The following is a 15422-nucleotide window of genomic DNA, read 5'->3' on the forward strand; positions in this document are numbered from 1 at the left end:
TAAAAGGGAGTTTTTCCTTGCCACTTGTTCTTGGGGGAATAACTAAAATTGTTGGGGCTTTGTTAATTATAGTGTGGTCTAGACCTACTCTATCTATAAAGTGTCTCGAGATAACTTTTGTTATGATTTGATACTATAAATAAAATTGAACAGAATTTAATTGATTGTCTATAAACACACATACACCCCCAAAAAGACTTCTCCCTGTTACAGTGTTCAAGCTCATTTTGCCTTTTGTATTAACTGGCATTTTACTCCTCATTTCCTTCCTCCTCTTCTCTCACCAGCTCTGCTCTTCCTTCCCTCCCTCTTGCTCTTCTTCTTTTATTCTCTCGCTGCCAAGAACTTAATGACACTGCTGAGCTAACTCGTTGCTATGGAAACAGGCTTGTGATTGGCCAGGAGGATTGAGGTAGAGTTTGGAATGATTATGGGTGGGGACATGGAGTGCTGGTTGGGTGAGTGGGTGTCTGCCTGCTAGGGGGGCAGTGAGTGGCACATTTATTCAGGAAAAAAAAACATTAGTCCGCCCTCCTGGCTAGCAGAATGCAGTGACATTCCTCTGGTCTGTCCTGACAAGCACGCATCACATTAGATGTCAAGGCTTTCATCCATTTTCCTGTTATCTCTTAATTCTTTCTCTGAACTAGTGGTTTTACACTGCTGTTATCTGCTGCCTTTCCTCTTGTCTTGACTGCCACAGCAGAGAGGCATGCATGCACACTACTGACAGAAAAAAAACAGGTATGTAGAGCACAGTAACATCTTAACAGTTACATGGCAGCCCACTTTTAAAGCACAGAGCACACAATGTCCTTTCTATAAATAGATAAGATGGGAGGATGATGGCAAACTGTAAAAACATCACATAAAAAGATTAGCCTTAAAAGATTAAAAAAGCACATCTTTTATTTCTAAAAATTAGACATTAAAGGTGCTCTTAGCGATGTGACACGTGCTTTAGGCTAGAACATTTGTTGTCACATACAGCAAACATCTCCTCCTTATCCGCGAGCTGCCTGTCCCCAGAACACACTGTAAAATAAACGCAGCCTGTGTAGACAGCCCAGGGTCTACAAACGGCAACAAAAATAAACTGTGCCCACCTACACCACGAAGCATACACAAACAGTGCTCCAGCTTTCCAGCCAATAACGACAAGAAGGATTGGGGGTGAGGGTGGTGGGGGGGGGGGGGGTTAGTGCGCAGAAACACAGAAGGGAGGGAGAAGGGACGGGATGAGGAGGAGGGAGGGCTAGTCTTGTTTTGATTGAAAATACTTCTAACGTCAACAAGAAGTAACGTCACCCAACATCGCTTAGAGCACCTTTAATCAAACAGATCTGCATTAGATGACCTTTAACTATATATGAGATATAGGAATTGTGTTACTTGATGAGTTCTAGTGAGGCATTGCATCTGACAAAAAAACAACCATTAAATTAATTCTATGAATTCATTAATATCCTGCCTTCTTTGTGCCAAAAGTTCACTGACTTAAATCCAGCCAGTACACATCCCCACCCCAAACAGTCTTACCACTGATTGTGAAGGTCTCCCATCCTGGTTAAAGTGTCGTTCCACATAATCTGAAGACAGGAGGTGACTGCAAAGAGAAAAGAGATAGCATGAACATCTTTAACAGCATTTTCTCTATCACCACTATGTAATAAAGATTACCTCTCGCTCTCCACTCAAATGTATTTCAGATAAGTGAACAATTATAACATGTGGTGTTACTAAAATCAATGGAACATCATAAACATACAGCAGCGTGTTTGCCACATTGGTGTTCCCCATCTTGTCATGCACCATAATAGAGACGCTAAGAGCATTTACTTAAGTACTGGGGAATGCTAATGAGAACAGCTGCAGTGAATTAAGAACACCTACTGATGTAATTGTGTACAAAAAGGCAGATCTTATGTTGTTTTGAACAGTAATACTAATACTAGTAATACTAGTAATACTAACTGGTTTAGCTCCAGGTCCAGAGTGAAAGTGTGTCCAAAGGCTTCCACTTGGAAACAGCTCTGGGCCAAGTGGACGGGCTGAAAAAACAACAACGACAACAACAACAACCCCACAATGACAGACCGGTTTCACAGTTGATAAATAACTCAACAATTGATAAGAGTGTTGCTCTGTTATTGCCACAAAGTGATTGTCCAAAGGTTCTATGAATAATTCAACAGATACAAATATATAGTAGTGTACGCTCTAAAAGCAACTCAGCAGCTGAAGTATTATTATTATGATTGATCGTCTCTATTGATCGTCAAAGGCTGCCAGCAGTCAGGCATGCATCACCGCAGCGAGCTATGTTTGTTAAAGAGCTAATCTGGAATTGTGGGATGTATGGAGATGGGGCAAAAGAGGAGGAAGAGAAAACTGTACTGGTGTGGTCTAAATTCAGTCATGCTGTGCCAATGCCCCTTATGGACAGCTGCCGGAGCCAGCCGAGGAGACAGTAGGGCCAGGAGAGAGAGAGAGAGAGAGAGAGAGAGAGAGAGAGAGAGAGAGAGAGAGAGAGAGAGAGAGAGAGAGAGAGATTTACTGCAGACTAAAAAGTGTGTCTCTTCAGCCGCTCTGCCTGTGCCAGCACGGCTTTGATCTCAGTCTGGGGGAACCAAGCTACAGTGAATCACTGGGCTTTTACAATAAAATGCATCACTGTCCAGGAACGATTCCATCCAGTGAGTATGGACAACAGAATTCTTACTACTGACTTGAGGAGGCTGATGCATGGTGTCCATCAGTGCTTCTTTACTTCTGTACAGTATAGCTGCTGCTTTCACAGCGCTACAAACTATTTTCTTTACTCTTCCTCAGCTGAAGAAGTTGCCCTGTGTGCTCTGGACCTTTTGATAATATAACATCCTCTATCCATCTTCCTATAGCATATTAACTTAAAATTTACAAAAAAAACTAGTGAGGCAAAAATGCTACCTCACCCATTTTCAACACAGCATGATGTCACAGAAAAGACAGAACAGTTCAGCTCACCCCCTGCTGCTTCTAAATGTAACATGTCCCTCACTTCAAGGGTCTTACATTTTAAAAAACAACACAGCAGGTCTAGTACAGCAGTTGAAACAGGGACTTTTGAAACCTTGTCTACTTGAACATCATTTGTATCTTCTGAATGTATGTTTTTTTTTTTATTATTATTCATACATTATCAGTCTGTTGGTTAAGACAGCTTCTCCTCCAGGAGCAACACCATTCATCTTAACTATAGTCTCTAAACATGCAACTCTGTGTGTGTAAGGAGCCTGATATACTCTCTCATAACAATTATTTGAACTACATGTATATCAGCATGGCAGAGAGAGAGAGAGAATCAGTGGGGGCAGGGATGGGGAGTGCTCAAGCCTCTTGGACCATGCAGCACTTCTAACACAGAGCTGCTTCATAATTAATGGGGACATACTTCAACACACCACTGAATAATGAAGAAGTCGTGGGCTCAGCACGGCAGCCATATGGTAGGACGAGCTAAGCTTTGTCATGTGAAGATGAGGGCCACTATGAACACACACGCAAACAGCTCTTGGACGAACTGTGCATTTACTACAATACTTTCACAGTATACAAAGCAGGTTAAAAGGTTTTATTTTCAGAACTTGTTGCCAGATGTTACGGTATAAGATTAGGTATTAATCAATGGCTGGAACACAACAACTGGTTTGTCTTAGTTTCAGCTGACATTACTTCACTATGGACTTTTGAAGGGATTTTTAGTGATAACTGGGTCAAATCACGAGGAGCGGAGACTACTGCAAGACACCCCCTGCACTGTCATCCCTGTGTAGCAGGAGCTGCATGAGCTGCAGAGAGCTGAGCGCTGCACTGTTAAAAACACTGGAAAAATGAGGTTCCCATCAGCAGAATCAGCTGTCACACCCATACAGTAAATGCCGACAAACTTGCTAGATGCACCGATTGTAAAATACAGGGCCAGTATTGGTAGTAATGGTCAAAATAACAAGTTGGCCAATATCCAATGCAGATGTTTTTGTTGCTATTGCTGCTCACCCTTTTGTGCCAGGGAACTAAAGAATTCTTCATTTTAAAAACAATAACGGAAATGTTTTGAAATAATTCAGCTCTCGTTTCACTATCTTTGAATTAGCACAAATTCAATCATCCAAACAACCTTTAATAATAATATCTTTCTTTCACATGATGAAGATTATTTATTTGAAAATGGCTTTAAAAACCTTTTTAACCTTTTAACACAACATTTGCAGATAGGCCGATTTGTCAACAAGAGGATGATTACCGGCCATTAACGATTTTTGGCCAATACATCGTTGCATCCTTTCTTGCTGAAATGCCACCAATCTTATTTAGTAAGAATGCATGCAGAGCACTGGACATCAAATTCTCAAAAGTTTCCAGAATTTATTGAGCTACACATGAAGCTTTCACATGAATTTAGTCTTGAAAAAATGTTTGGTTTAAAATCCTATTCTCATACATTGTCAAACTGGAATACTTTACTTTTAATCAAATTACAGATTAATCTATTCCTCATTTTTCTGGGAGATTCCTGAAACCTTGTCTGGGTGTATCTGGCCCCCAAATTAAGACCACTGGGCTGAGAATTACAGAGAACAGAGCAACCTGAAAATAAACAGAATCAGGGCTGAGAGAAAGAAATTGGTGAAAAGATGGGCTTTACCATTAGTTACAACTTACCAAGGTGTTCCCAGTGCTGTTCTTCACCCTGGTATCCAGGTAGTCATGAGCCATTTCCTCCTCCGACTCGATCTGCTGCACCAGCCGCTTTGGATAGGTGACCTTCGTGGCAGTGTCCCCGTGGAATGGCTGCCCTGCCGGGGTAAACCAGTCCCAGATGTGTCCATCCTGCACCGGGCTCCTGTCCACACCTGCAGCTAGAACAACAGACACACTCTCACCATAGACTCATGAATGTACAGAAGGCTTGGCAAGGAAGGGACACACCTGAGCTGGTCTAAATTGGACCTGGCAGTGGTGTAGTAAGCAAAACAAATGGTAGAAGTTCATTTAAAAGTGATATATTTTGAATAAGTCACACCATGTGAACATTCAAATCAGTGTTTCTTACTGCGAGCCAATGGTTTGGTGACCTAATTAATCACACTGACCAGTTATTAGCATTTTATCAGCCTCTGCCCAATCCTAAGAAACTTAGTGGACATATTTAGGATTTAATGGAAAATAAGTCATGTAATAATTTGTCATAGTTTACAGGCTCTATAGAATTACGCCCATATTGACATGAACACAGGGCCTTTCTCAGCAGTCATCAATAAGGTTGTGTAGCATTGTCTTGGTGATTGACAAGTTATATCATAGTGCAATCAGATGTTTATTAGTTTAAATACCGCCGGAAATGGTTGTACGTTGGATAGGTGATGGGACTGCAATGGAAATGTGTGGATGCAGCAAATATACCGCATTGGAGAGTGCTTTCAGACCGAGCTCCCGCTATACTAAATCACAGCCTACACCTTAGAAAAGTGCTGGTGCAAGGGGGAAATTGTGCAAAGGAAACGAAAAAGGTGCTCCCGCTCTTTATCCGAACCCCCCTCTCTCTATCTTCTCTCTCTCTTACCTGAGACCGCCGCAAGCCTTTCGCCCACTGCAGCAAAGACCATGAAGCACCACACCGCCAGCATGATCTTCACATATTCCCCCGGATTACAACATCGGGAGCCGCAGAATGTCACAAACCCGGCCGACGAAGGGGAGGAAAAAGACCAAATAACCGCACAGCAGTAAGAATGGAAGAGCGAAAGTGAATTCGCTAAACATCTGATAATGCGCGTTCTCTCATCTCTCCCCCTCTCTTCGTCTCTCTCTCTCTCGCTCCCTCTCTCTCTGGCGCGCGCGCACCCTCTTTCAGCTCCGGCAAACACCGCTATTGAGAATTTGGATTAACATATCAGAATAATAAATATTGCATCACAAGTCTAAAGCGGAGATAATCAATAGGCTACATGCGTTTATAGACTGATCAGTGAGGAAATAGTAAGGAACGCGAGAGTGCGCACCGCGACTGCAGCTCAGCCAGGCTGCGCGATGGGTCTAGATAAGGTTGGAGCCTATGCGAATCTGCGGTATGCGGAAACGAAGGGATGGGAAAGCGAAGAGAAATCAGTTAGGTCCGCGGTGAGCAGGACACGTCGAACCGCGGTACCCTCCCTCATCCCGAGCTGCCTCCTCCTCCCGTTGCCATGCAGGGAGAGGATGCGAACAGAAGCCATAAAAGGGATAAGGGATTCACAATTCATTCATTTACTCGATGTACGGGTGTGAAAAACGGAATGTCTCAGAATGCATGAAGACTCGGTCTGTAGAGGTTGAATGTTTGTCCCGATCACCCTCGACTCCCCCGGGCGAGGAGGAACATCGCAGCTGAACCCCAAAACATCAGAGGCCTTATCGTCATGTAGTCTCATGTTCCTCCTGTCGCTATGGTAACTAACTCAAACAGTTCAGGATATTTTTGTCATTCATAGTTTTACAAAATGACTGTAATTATGCTGTTACATAGTCCATCTCATTCTATGCTGTGAAATATAAATTAAATCCAAGTGCCATAATTTTACACAAGAACAACAGTTCCATAACTAGTTCTACATTTAGCCATGTGATAAAATAAAAGCTGGGTCTGCTATGACTAATACCCGAAATAATTTTAATATGGAAGTCTGTGACAACATAATGACAATTGCTAACCAATACTGAACTAATAAAGTTAATACTAAACCATTTCTAAAACCTGTTGTAATGATTGAAGAGAGGTAGATTTCCCCATTTTGTTATTTAAAAAACTGTTTCTCAGTGTGATTTAGCTCATCTTTCATGCAAGCTTTTGAGTATCTAGTATAGAAAAAATGCAACAAAAATGTTGTCTTTAAAATTAAAGTAGGCTACAGTGCTCTTCTCTTGAAGAGAATTCAGACACTAGGCAGTGTAGCCTAGTGTTTAGGCAGATTAAGCAGGACAGATACTAGACAGATCAAGCCGTTTTTTCAGGCATCTTCATTGGAAGCATGCGGTATCGGTACGTTGGTATTCACCAAAATGACTAGCCAATCATTATAAAAAATACTATAATATCCCTTTAAGAAAGTTAGAAAATGTAACACTCCAAACCATGATCAATATAAACATATTACTGTGTAGATCTACACTGGCAACACATTTAGAAATATGGTTGTGTTAGGTAAACATGACAGGTCCTGTGTGATTTATGAATTTAATTCTAAATGTCCAAAAGTATGTGTGCCAGTAAGCTACACAAGCAATTGGCTTCTTATTAGTGAGATAGAGCAGACGGTGCTCTGTTGCTGTCTCAGGCCTGTGACCTGCAGGGTTTGCTTCCTTCCAATTTAAGTTTTCCAGCAGCCATTCTGCAACACATCCCGTTAAGGGAGGCACATTGTGCACTGACTGCCCCCTCTGAATATTTAATCTACTCCCCTTTGAGACTAACAGGTATCAAGAGATAGTGGGGGAAATATTGGGGGAGAGCAGCAGGAGTGTGGCATCAAAGGGCCAAATATGTGCTAATCCTGTCCCTCCTCCCCAAAAATAAGGCTGCATAGAAATTTTAGATATCAAACTCAAAACAGACACCAATTCAGTTCAGACTGGGCTGGTACTGACTGGTAATCTGAATTCAAAACAACATTAAAAAAAATAGTATCCCACAGTATACTGGTGTAGTCAGTTAAGTATTCAGCAGTGGTACAGCGGAGTAACAAAAACTGTGCAGTCAGGGCAGCAGAGTACTGTATATGCTGGCTGGGTTTCACTAACGTCTAAAGAATTAGGTCTAAGGAATTTAAGGGAACCCTGAAGAGGGCTTAAAGAATGAAGAATGTATAAGAATGACTACTTGTATCAACTTATTGGCTCTATTTACAGCAGCTACTGATAAAAAGTGTCCTTTACTGTCTGTTCCTCAGACAAAGTCTTTGAGAACAGAGGTTTGACATCCATACCATCTTTGACTTCACATGAGAAAGACACAAGGCCATTTCCCTAAATATCAACAACACTATGTATCTGGTTAAACAGGCTATTTTGCAGAGTGGGGGGAAACAGTAAGACAGAGAAGAGGGATATGTTGTTCTAAACTTAAAGGAGAGTTCTTCCTAAAGTTATACAGAAGCAGTTAGGTGTCAGGTCTGTGCTTAAAAAAACGTATCATAAGTTAAAACAGTTATCCCTATGTATATGAGGATTCATGTTTTGGCTCTAAAGTCATTTGAATATTCATTTACAGCCAAAGTGGATTCATGATTCACATTTTTACATTAGTATGATGATGGATTTCTGGAGTTAGAACAAAAATAAATAAATATACAATGTATATATATATATATATATATACACTGCACGGTAAAGGAAGGATGATATTTATTTTTGTAAAGACATGGTTATTTCTGTGAATGTGAAAGATTTTTTCCACTGATTTGTGGAGAGTAGAGAAAAGTGTTTAAATTGAAATTAACAAATGGGCACTGAAACATGTTTACACTAAGGGAATGTCATATTGTTTTATATTATGTTTTGAGAAATTTGTAATAAAGAGACAGTTTTGGAGACAAAGACAGCGGTTCTTCATTTCACTCACTGACTGTGATTCTGTTTTCCAGGGTTTCATCTAGGAGAGTTGAGAGTAGTGAACCTCAATCTGAACAGAAAATTCTTTGAAAGACTTTTATTATGACTTGTTGGCTGAAAGTCATATTTCTATGTTAACGCCTTATATTTACTGCTGTCATCCATTTTTTAAAATGTTTTGTATATATCATGCTGTAATTTTTTTTTCCTTCATCATGCCATTTATCACACTGTTTAGTTAACAGCATTTTATCAGTAACTGCACTAAAATGAGAAATTTAGTGGACATTAGGATTTTATGGAAAATAAGTCATATAGTAGCCTAATATGTCAAATGTCTTAGCAGGCTCTATAGTAGACTGACGCCCATAAGGACATATACACACGGCATATAGTTTAAAATCTCAGCAATCATCAATCAGGATATTAAACACATTAATGTTATTTTTTTCTATTTATCATGTCTCCTGTAAACTATACCCTATACTTTACAGCTTAGAATGTATGCTAACGCTAACAGGCAACACGTTTCTGGCTAGTAGTTGGTAGGCATGTGTTGGCTTGCTCTCTCGCTTCACGTTTGTTTTCACACAGCTGAGCTTAGCAATGCAATTAGGATAATTGGTGTCAGCTTTACTTTTTCAGAGTTGCAAAGTGTTGAATCAGTGAACACTGCTGGTGACCCAACGTTGCCAATTAAGAAATTAGAAGTTCTTTCAATAGGCTATAAGACAGGCAAAAAAAACCGGCGGCCTTTCCCCATACATTTTTTTTCTTCGGAGAAGTGCTCAGAAGATATCAAGGAAAATGAATAGTGTGCCCGAAGAGAAACCTGTTGACGGCCCATGTCTGAAGCTGTTCAACTGCGCCCACGCTGACTGTGGAGCTAGTTTCACTAGACAGTGGAAACTCAAAGAGCACGAGACGGTGCACACCGGAGCGGTAAGGAAAAGATGGGCCTACTGTATAAATGTTTTTAAATATTTTAATAAATACATAATTGTTACTATTTTAAAAAACGAGGCTATATGCTAGGCTCCTAGGCTAGGCTAACTGTAGAACTGTTACCAAATGTCCACAGCGTCCGTGTCTCTGCACAATTGCCGGCTGTAGTCGTCGTTTCTCGAGAAAATCCCACCTGAGCCGCCACATTCTTCAGCACAGAGGGGTGAAGCAATTCCAGTAAGTCACAGGAAGTATTATTTGTAGGCCCCTGTTGCTCCTCAAAACTAAAACCTAGCTAATTTTAAATGGGCTTTCCTGCAGATGCAAATTCGCGGGCTGCACGCAGAGTTTCTTTCACGCGGGCAAGCTGAAAAGACATGTGCTCTACGCCCACGGAGACAAAAACAAGTATTTCAAGGTTTGTATTAGTACACACATGTATCCACGAGATGGCACCAAAAGGCCACACAACGGCCTCTAAAAGTCACTTCCCTTGTTTAAGTCGTTTAAAATTTGACGTTTTCGCCTCCACAGTGCAACCAGCCAAACTGCTCCTTGACCTTCAAAAAACGCAGACAGTACAAACTACACTTAAAGGAGCATGGAGTGCCTATTAAGTCCAAGTATGTCTCTGTAGCAGCCTACATCTCAAAAGATGGTAGATTTAACTGTGTAAAAGCGTGTGGTGTAAGATCACTCTAGTTTTGTCCTGTGAGTTAATAAATGCCTGAGAGCATGAGCCTGTCAGATTATACGCTTTCCATTTTAATTAGATCTTTGATGCCTGAGAGCAGGCTCTAGCAAAGATAAATGAGTCTGAGTGGGTGTGGCCCCTGTTGACTTGGTTAAATTTATTTTTACCTTTTACTCGTCCCTGGTGGGATACTTAGATGCTCGAAGGATGGATGTGCTGCTACGTTCGACTCCCATATCGCCCGCAAAGCCCATGAGAAGAAGCACACAGGTTGGTCTGTTTCAATCTTAGTAGTTCTTTTGTCTTCATCCCTGCATTTGAATGTGACCTTTTGGGCTTTAAAGTAACTTCTTTCAGGGTATGACATGTATGGTATATGGTTGCTCGAGATGAACCTTTGATTTTCTGATTGACTTACTGGCCTTGTTTGGCCCGTGCAGGTTACCGCTGCCCTCATGCCAACTGCCAGGTGTTGGAACACACCTGGGGGAAACTTCAGAAACACATGGCCAAACATCCAGGTACATACAGTATGTTGTGGTTATAGTACAAATGTACTGAGATCTATCCTAAATGTGTTGGTTTTGTTTTTTACATTATGAAAATATGTTGCAGCCACATTCACATGCAAAGTGTGTAAGAAGGTGTTTAAGAAAGTGGATGCTCTGCGGAGGCACAAACGTAGCCACGCTTCCCATAAGCCCGTGCTGGTTTGTCCCAGGGACAACTGCCAGGCCTACTTCTCGACAACCTTTAACCTGCAACACCACATCCGCAAGGTGCACCTCGAGCTCCTCAAATACAAATGCTCCTTCCCTGACTGCCCTCGCATGTTTGCTATGCGGGTAAGTAACATGTCCTCTTACTGGTGCTTGTGAGGAGATATATCTGAATAGTTTTCTTTCAAAAACTTAGATCTTAAATTACCTGGAGTAATTGCATGATGCACCTGTCATTTAATGAACAGCATTAATATTCCAAATCTGACACTGTTAAGCCAAGAAATTGTTATTTCTGAAAATGCCATAGCCAATCATAAATAATTCTAATTTAGTGTTAACATAGTGACATGATTTCTGCACACTCTACTGCCATTTTGTGTTGAACAAAGTTTCAACCAGTGTTGCATTACATTATGGCTGTGTTCTACTACACAGGAGAGTATGACGAGACACCTACTTCGCCATGACCCAAGCGCCACCACTCTGAAGGTAAGTCTAACGTTGGTATCCAACAGTGCCATATACATTAATGATATAGTTGGCATCAAACTGCAGAAACTGACATTATTCCATTATTTTAGAAACGTCGGCGGCCTAAGAAGTCCTGGCAGAAGCGTTTGGATGGACACCCTCTGCCCCTTGTGGAGGAAAACTTGCGTGGCCTCTTTGCCCTGCGAATGCGGATCTCCCGGCGTGCCAAAGTGGAAACCAACCTTGCAGGCCTCTTCAATGAACGCAAGATCCCTCATTATGTTGACCCAGAAGTCAATCTGCGCAATCTGTTTGGTATGAAACCGCCTCGCCCTTTGGAGGAGAAGCCTGAGGTTGTACCACTAAACGGTTAAATAAAAATCAATCCAGACTAGCAGCGCATTTTGACTGTTAAGTTTGAACTTCCTGAAATCTGTGCAGGCTTTTAAGTTGGGCTGTTTTTCTTACATTTTTGAGAAATTGGGTCTTTTTGGTTTTTTAATGTAGATGACATACATTAAAATATTAATTTCAAAGTAATCAAATCAATGTTACTTGACAATTGATTAGAATGTCAAGCTTTTGAGAATTTCAAACATTGAATTATAGTTCTTTAAGACAACAGATCTTAACTGGAATGTTTATTTTTGTAACATGACATTTGCTGACCCAATAAAATGAGTTACGTTTTGATCAAAGTGGCTTGAATGCTGTTAATTTTTTGAGTGGATAAACGGTGCTGGAGGTCTGCCCATCAGTAGCAGCTGCTGGAGAGCCATCTCCAGGACTACGTGCTCAGTCTCATTTCATTGCAAAGTAGAACATCTCATTGTTGGCTCACTCAAACATGTTTGACATTTGCTGAACATGTTGGGAGCTCAAAGTATGAAGAAGTTATACATGAGTAAGGGCTGAGTCACAGAAAGCATGGCACTTTTGGGGTGGATTAGAACATAAAGAAATCATTTGTCAAATCTGTTAAACTGGATAAGCTGTTGCAGTTTAGATTCAGGTCTTGTGAACATTTACACAAAAGGGAACGCTGGTACTTTGTGTAATTTAAGTAAATGTACCACTTAAGTTAGTAGCTGCATACTTTTTAATTATCCATTTTCTCTTAATTGTGTTTACCTATAATGGTGGGTTTCTGTGTAGTTTAGTGGCAGTGCTACATTAGGTGTTAATCGCTTATGGATAGGCTCAAAGTATACCACTCTGTAAAAATACTCCCCTACAAGCAGAAGTCCTGCATTCAAAACTAGAATATTATCAGCAAAATGTACTTGGAAGTATTACAGTAGCCTATGCAGGCAAACTAACAGCCATTGTACCATTTGATGCATTGCTTTACTGTGAATGGAGTACTTTATTAGTAGGCTAGATTGTTTTTAATAACTTTTCTGGTGTTTCTTTACAGTTAGACATTACCTTGTAGACCATCGACACATTTTAAAGTCGAATTTCCAAATTGAAGGGCCCCCCTCCCCCCGAGTTCTGTTAAATGGCTCCATAACAATGTAGTTTCTGGTCCAGTGGAGCACGGCAGTCATTTCAAAGCTTTAGCTAAGCTTTGTAACAGCCTGTCAGTTTGAGTTCGGACAGTGTCTCCACGGCAGTGCTTTGCTTTGCTCTTCCAAAGGTCATTCTCTTGGCTTGGCAGCCTCAGGCGACCTTTCTTCACTAGCTGCTGCTCTTCCTCTTTAGGTACCATACATTAACCTATCCTACAACAGCTGACCTGCAAGCTCTGTTGAACTGAAGGGTCGGCATATAGCTTTACTCAACAGAAACATGCCTCAACAGCTAGCAGCGTCTCACATCCCTAATTATGCTGGCTTGGCCTGTATTTGTTGTATATCTCCTTTTTGAAATGTCAAAAGCGCAGATTAAAGCATTAATCAGACACAGTGCCTCTTATGATTGTGGCAATGCTTTGGCTGTGTAGCAAGGTTTTCAAAGTCAACACTTCTCAGCTCAGCAAGAATTTAAAAGGATGGATTTGTTTCTATGGTGATGCAACACAGTTCTCAAATGTTTGTTCTTTGTCAGTGGGGATTTTAGAAAACAAGACGCTGTGGTTGCAGGTGTTTGCAAGTGTGAAAAGAACTCGATTGAGATGTTCCAATGGTGCCATGAAGTCCCATAAGAGTAGTCTCGCTTTGCCAGACTCTCCTGTAAAAGCGCACTGAGGAGGGTCTGGTGATGATAATATATTTAAAAAATATATATATTCAGAGATTAACAACAGATACAATTACAATCAGAATGTGTCCCAGAGCCCAATAAACCGAAAAGCTGGGAGGTAAGGAGAAGAAACACATGCAGACACAGACACACACACACAGAAAGACACAAGACAAAGGGCCAATTACATGAGCAGGATGAGGTAAAGGCTGTTGCACAAAGCTACAGCCCGGACCTCAAGGAGTCAGTGATGTTGCCCCAAGTATCCTGGGTCTTTCCTGGCACTCTATGGATGCGTGCCATAGAGAGTTCCATATAGACTACATCCAAAAAGGAAAGGGTCCATGCATGGATAGACCTGGCATGAGGTGGTTTCCGACAGGTTGCACTAATTTTATTCACAACTAACTCCAGCAAAAACAGCACGCCTTTGAGTTGAAGGGCTGACAGATCATTCAGAATTAAGACATTGGAAGTAACAGGCACATTAACATTAAACAAGGCAAAAATTTAGGATGCAATATTGTTCCAGAACTGACCAACGGGAGACTACTCCCAGAATGTGTAGAAATGCAACTTGTGCTTTTATTGGGAAGAAAGTGCATACGGGGCTGTTAATTATTTTCATGTGGTGCATTTTCACGGGGGAGAGATATGTCCTATAAATGAGATTGTTGTGAATCTGCTGATTATCTGGATTGTGTGATACTTCTGGAATGTCAGACCATACATCATGCCAGTCGAGATTGATACTCAGCCAAATCCTCTTAATAGGAAGGGCAGAGCGGCCAGATATCACTAATAACTGATAAAGCATAGATACCATACCACAGTTTTTATGCTGGGCATTTCTTTAAATCAATCACAATCGTCATCGGCGGTGATAAACTCCGGACAGAGTCACTGCAAAATACTTGTGCAGGAGAAAACTAGAAAGTCTAGCTAGCTGTCTCAATTTACCAAGCAGTCTTCCTAAATCCAGAGAATTTAAAATTCTCACACAAAGAAAGCGGAAGGAAATGGAAAATATATGCATCTGGCGGAATTTCCTGCTGCAGCGGAGCAATCCCGGAGGTGGAACGCATACACATATCACACGAATATCCATGCGTTCATTGGCATGGGAAAAACATTTTTCCCAGTGAAAATATAATCATTCATGTCACTTCATGTGGGACAGTGGGAATCAGAGGTCGGAAACTGGGGCTAGATTTTGATAACAGTTTCCCACTTGGTAACTAAAAAAATAAAGATAAAATAAAACGCGGCCGACGATTGTTCAAATGTGTTGAATGGTTGGAAACTTTTCCTAAATATAGAAAATGTACGCATGCATGTAATATATTTTGCCAACGTCCACAATGTGCTATCGATTTAGGTAGTAGTCATCCATTGGTTTCAATGTTGTGACCTAGAGGTATTTTATAATTTCCTAGAATAGGGATATGCTTAGAATTTTGTAATTCTGTAATTTAATTTGATAAATATTCTGGATATTATTCTGATTTGTTACTGAGAGGTGAAAGTTCAGTTACGAGGATGTAATAAGCCAGCGCCGGAGCGTAGTGGAGAGCTGATGTTAGAAGATGTGTTGCTTAGTGTAAAAAGATAATTCCAACAGAACTGGCAAAATGAAGTTGCAAAAGAGAAGAGGGAGTCTGTTTTAAGTGTGCAACATCAACAGTCACTTAAATTAGTTATAAAAGTTGTGTGCTATTGCCAGTAACAAGTAAACCAATTCAAGTCAAGAAGGCCTATGTTTTGAGCTCTTGTACAAA

At 40.9% G+C, this 15422-nt stretch overlaps 2 protein-coding genes across 3 annotated transcripts in view; one reads left to right on the plus strand and one right to left on the minus strand.

The window, feature by feature from the left end:
• Positions 1-6239, minus strand: part of LOC116702971 (disintegrin and metalloproteinase domain-containing protein 11-like) — a 19676-nt gene extending 13437 nt beyond the window's left edge. Inside the window, 5 exon segments of the mRNA XM_032537530.1 lie at positions 1540-1606; positions 1975-2051; positions 4705-4895; positions 5606-5778; positions 5780-6239. Coding sequence (XP_032393421.1) covers positions 1540-1606; positions 1975-2051; positions 4705-4895; positions 5606-5778; positions 5780-5805 — 534 coding nt within the window. The 5' untranslated portion in view covers positions 5806-6239.
• Positions 6240-9241: 3002 nt separating this feature from the next.
• On the plus strand, positions 9242-11859 carry 42sp43 (P43 5S RNA-binding protein). Of its 2 annotated transcripts, XM_032537531.1 has the most exons (9): positions 9244-9570; positions 9710-9810; positions 9895-9991; positions 10108-10196; positions 10464-10537; positions 10708-10788; positions 10883-11112; positions 11425-11478; positions 11571-11859. In XM_032537531.1, exons 1-9 carry the CDS (start codon positions 9436-9438, stop codon positions 11832-11834), a joined length of 1125 nt encoding a protein of 374 aa, XP_032393422.1. In that variant the 5' UTR covers positions 9244-9435; the 3' UTR covers positions 11835-11859. The 2 variants fall into 2 exon arrangements, with proteins under 2 accessions (XP_032393423.1, XP_032393422.1); XM_032537532.1 differs by lacking the exons at positions 9895-9991; positions 10108-10196 and having other exon boundaries at positions 9242-9570.
• Positions 11860-15422: the final 3563 nt, after the last annotated feature.

This window comes from Etheostoma spectabile, chromosome 15 (genome assembly GCF_008692095.1).
Source record: "Etheostoma spectabile isolate EspeVRDwgs_2016 chromosome 15, UIUC_Espe_1.0, whole genome shotgun sequence".
Lineage (NCBI taxonomy): Eukaryota > Metazoa > Chordata > Actinopteri > Perciformes > Percidae > Etheostoma > Etheostoma spectabile.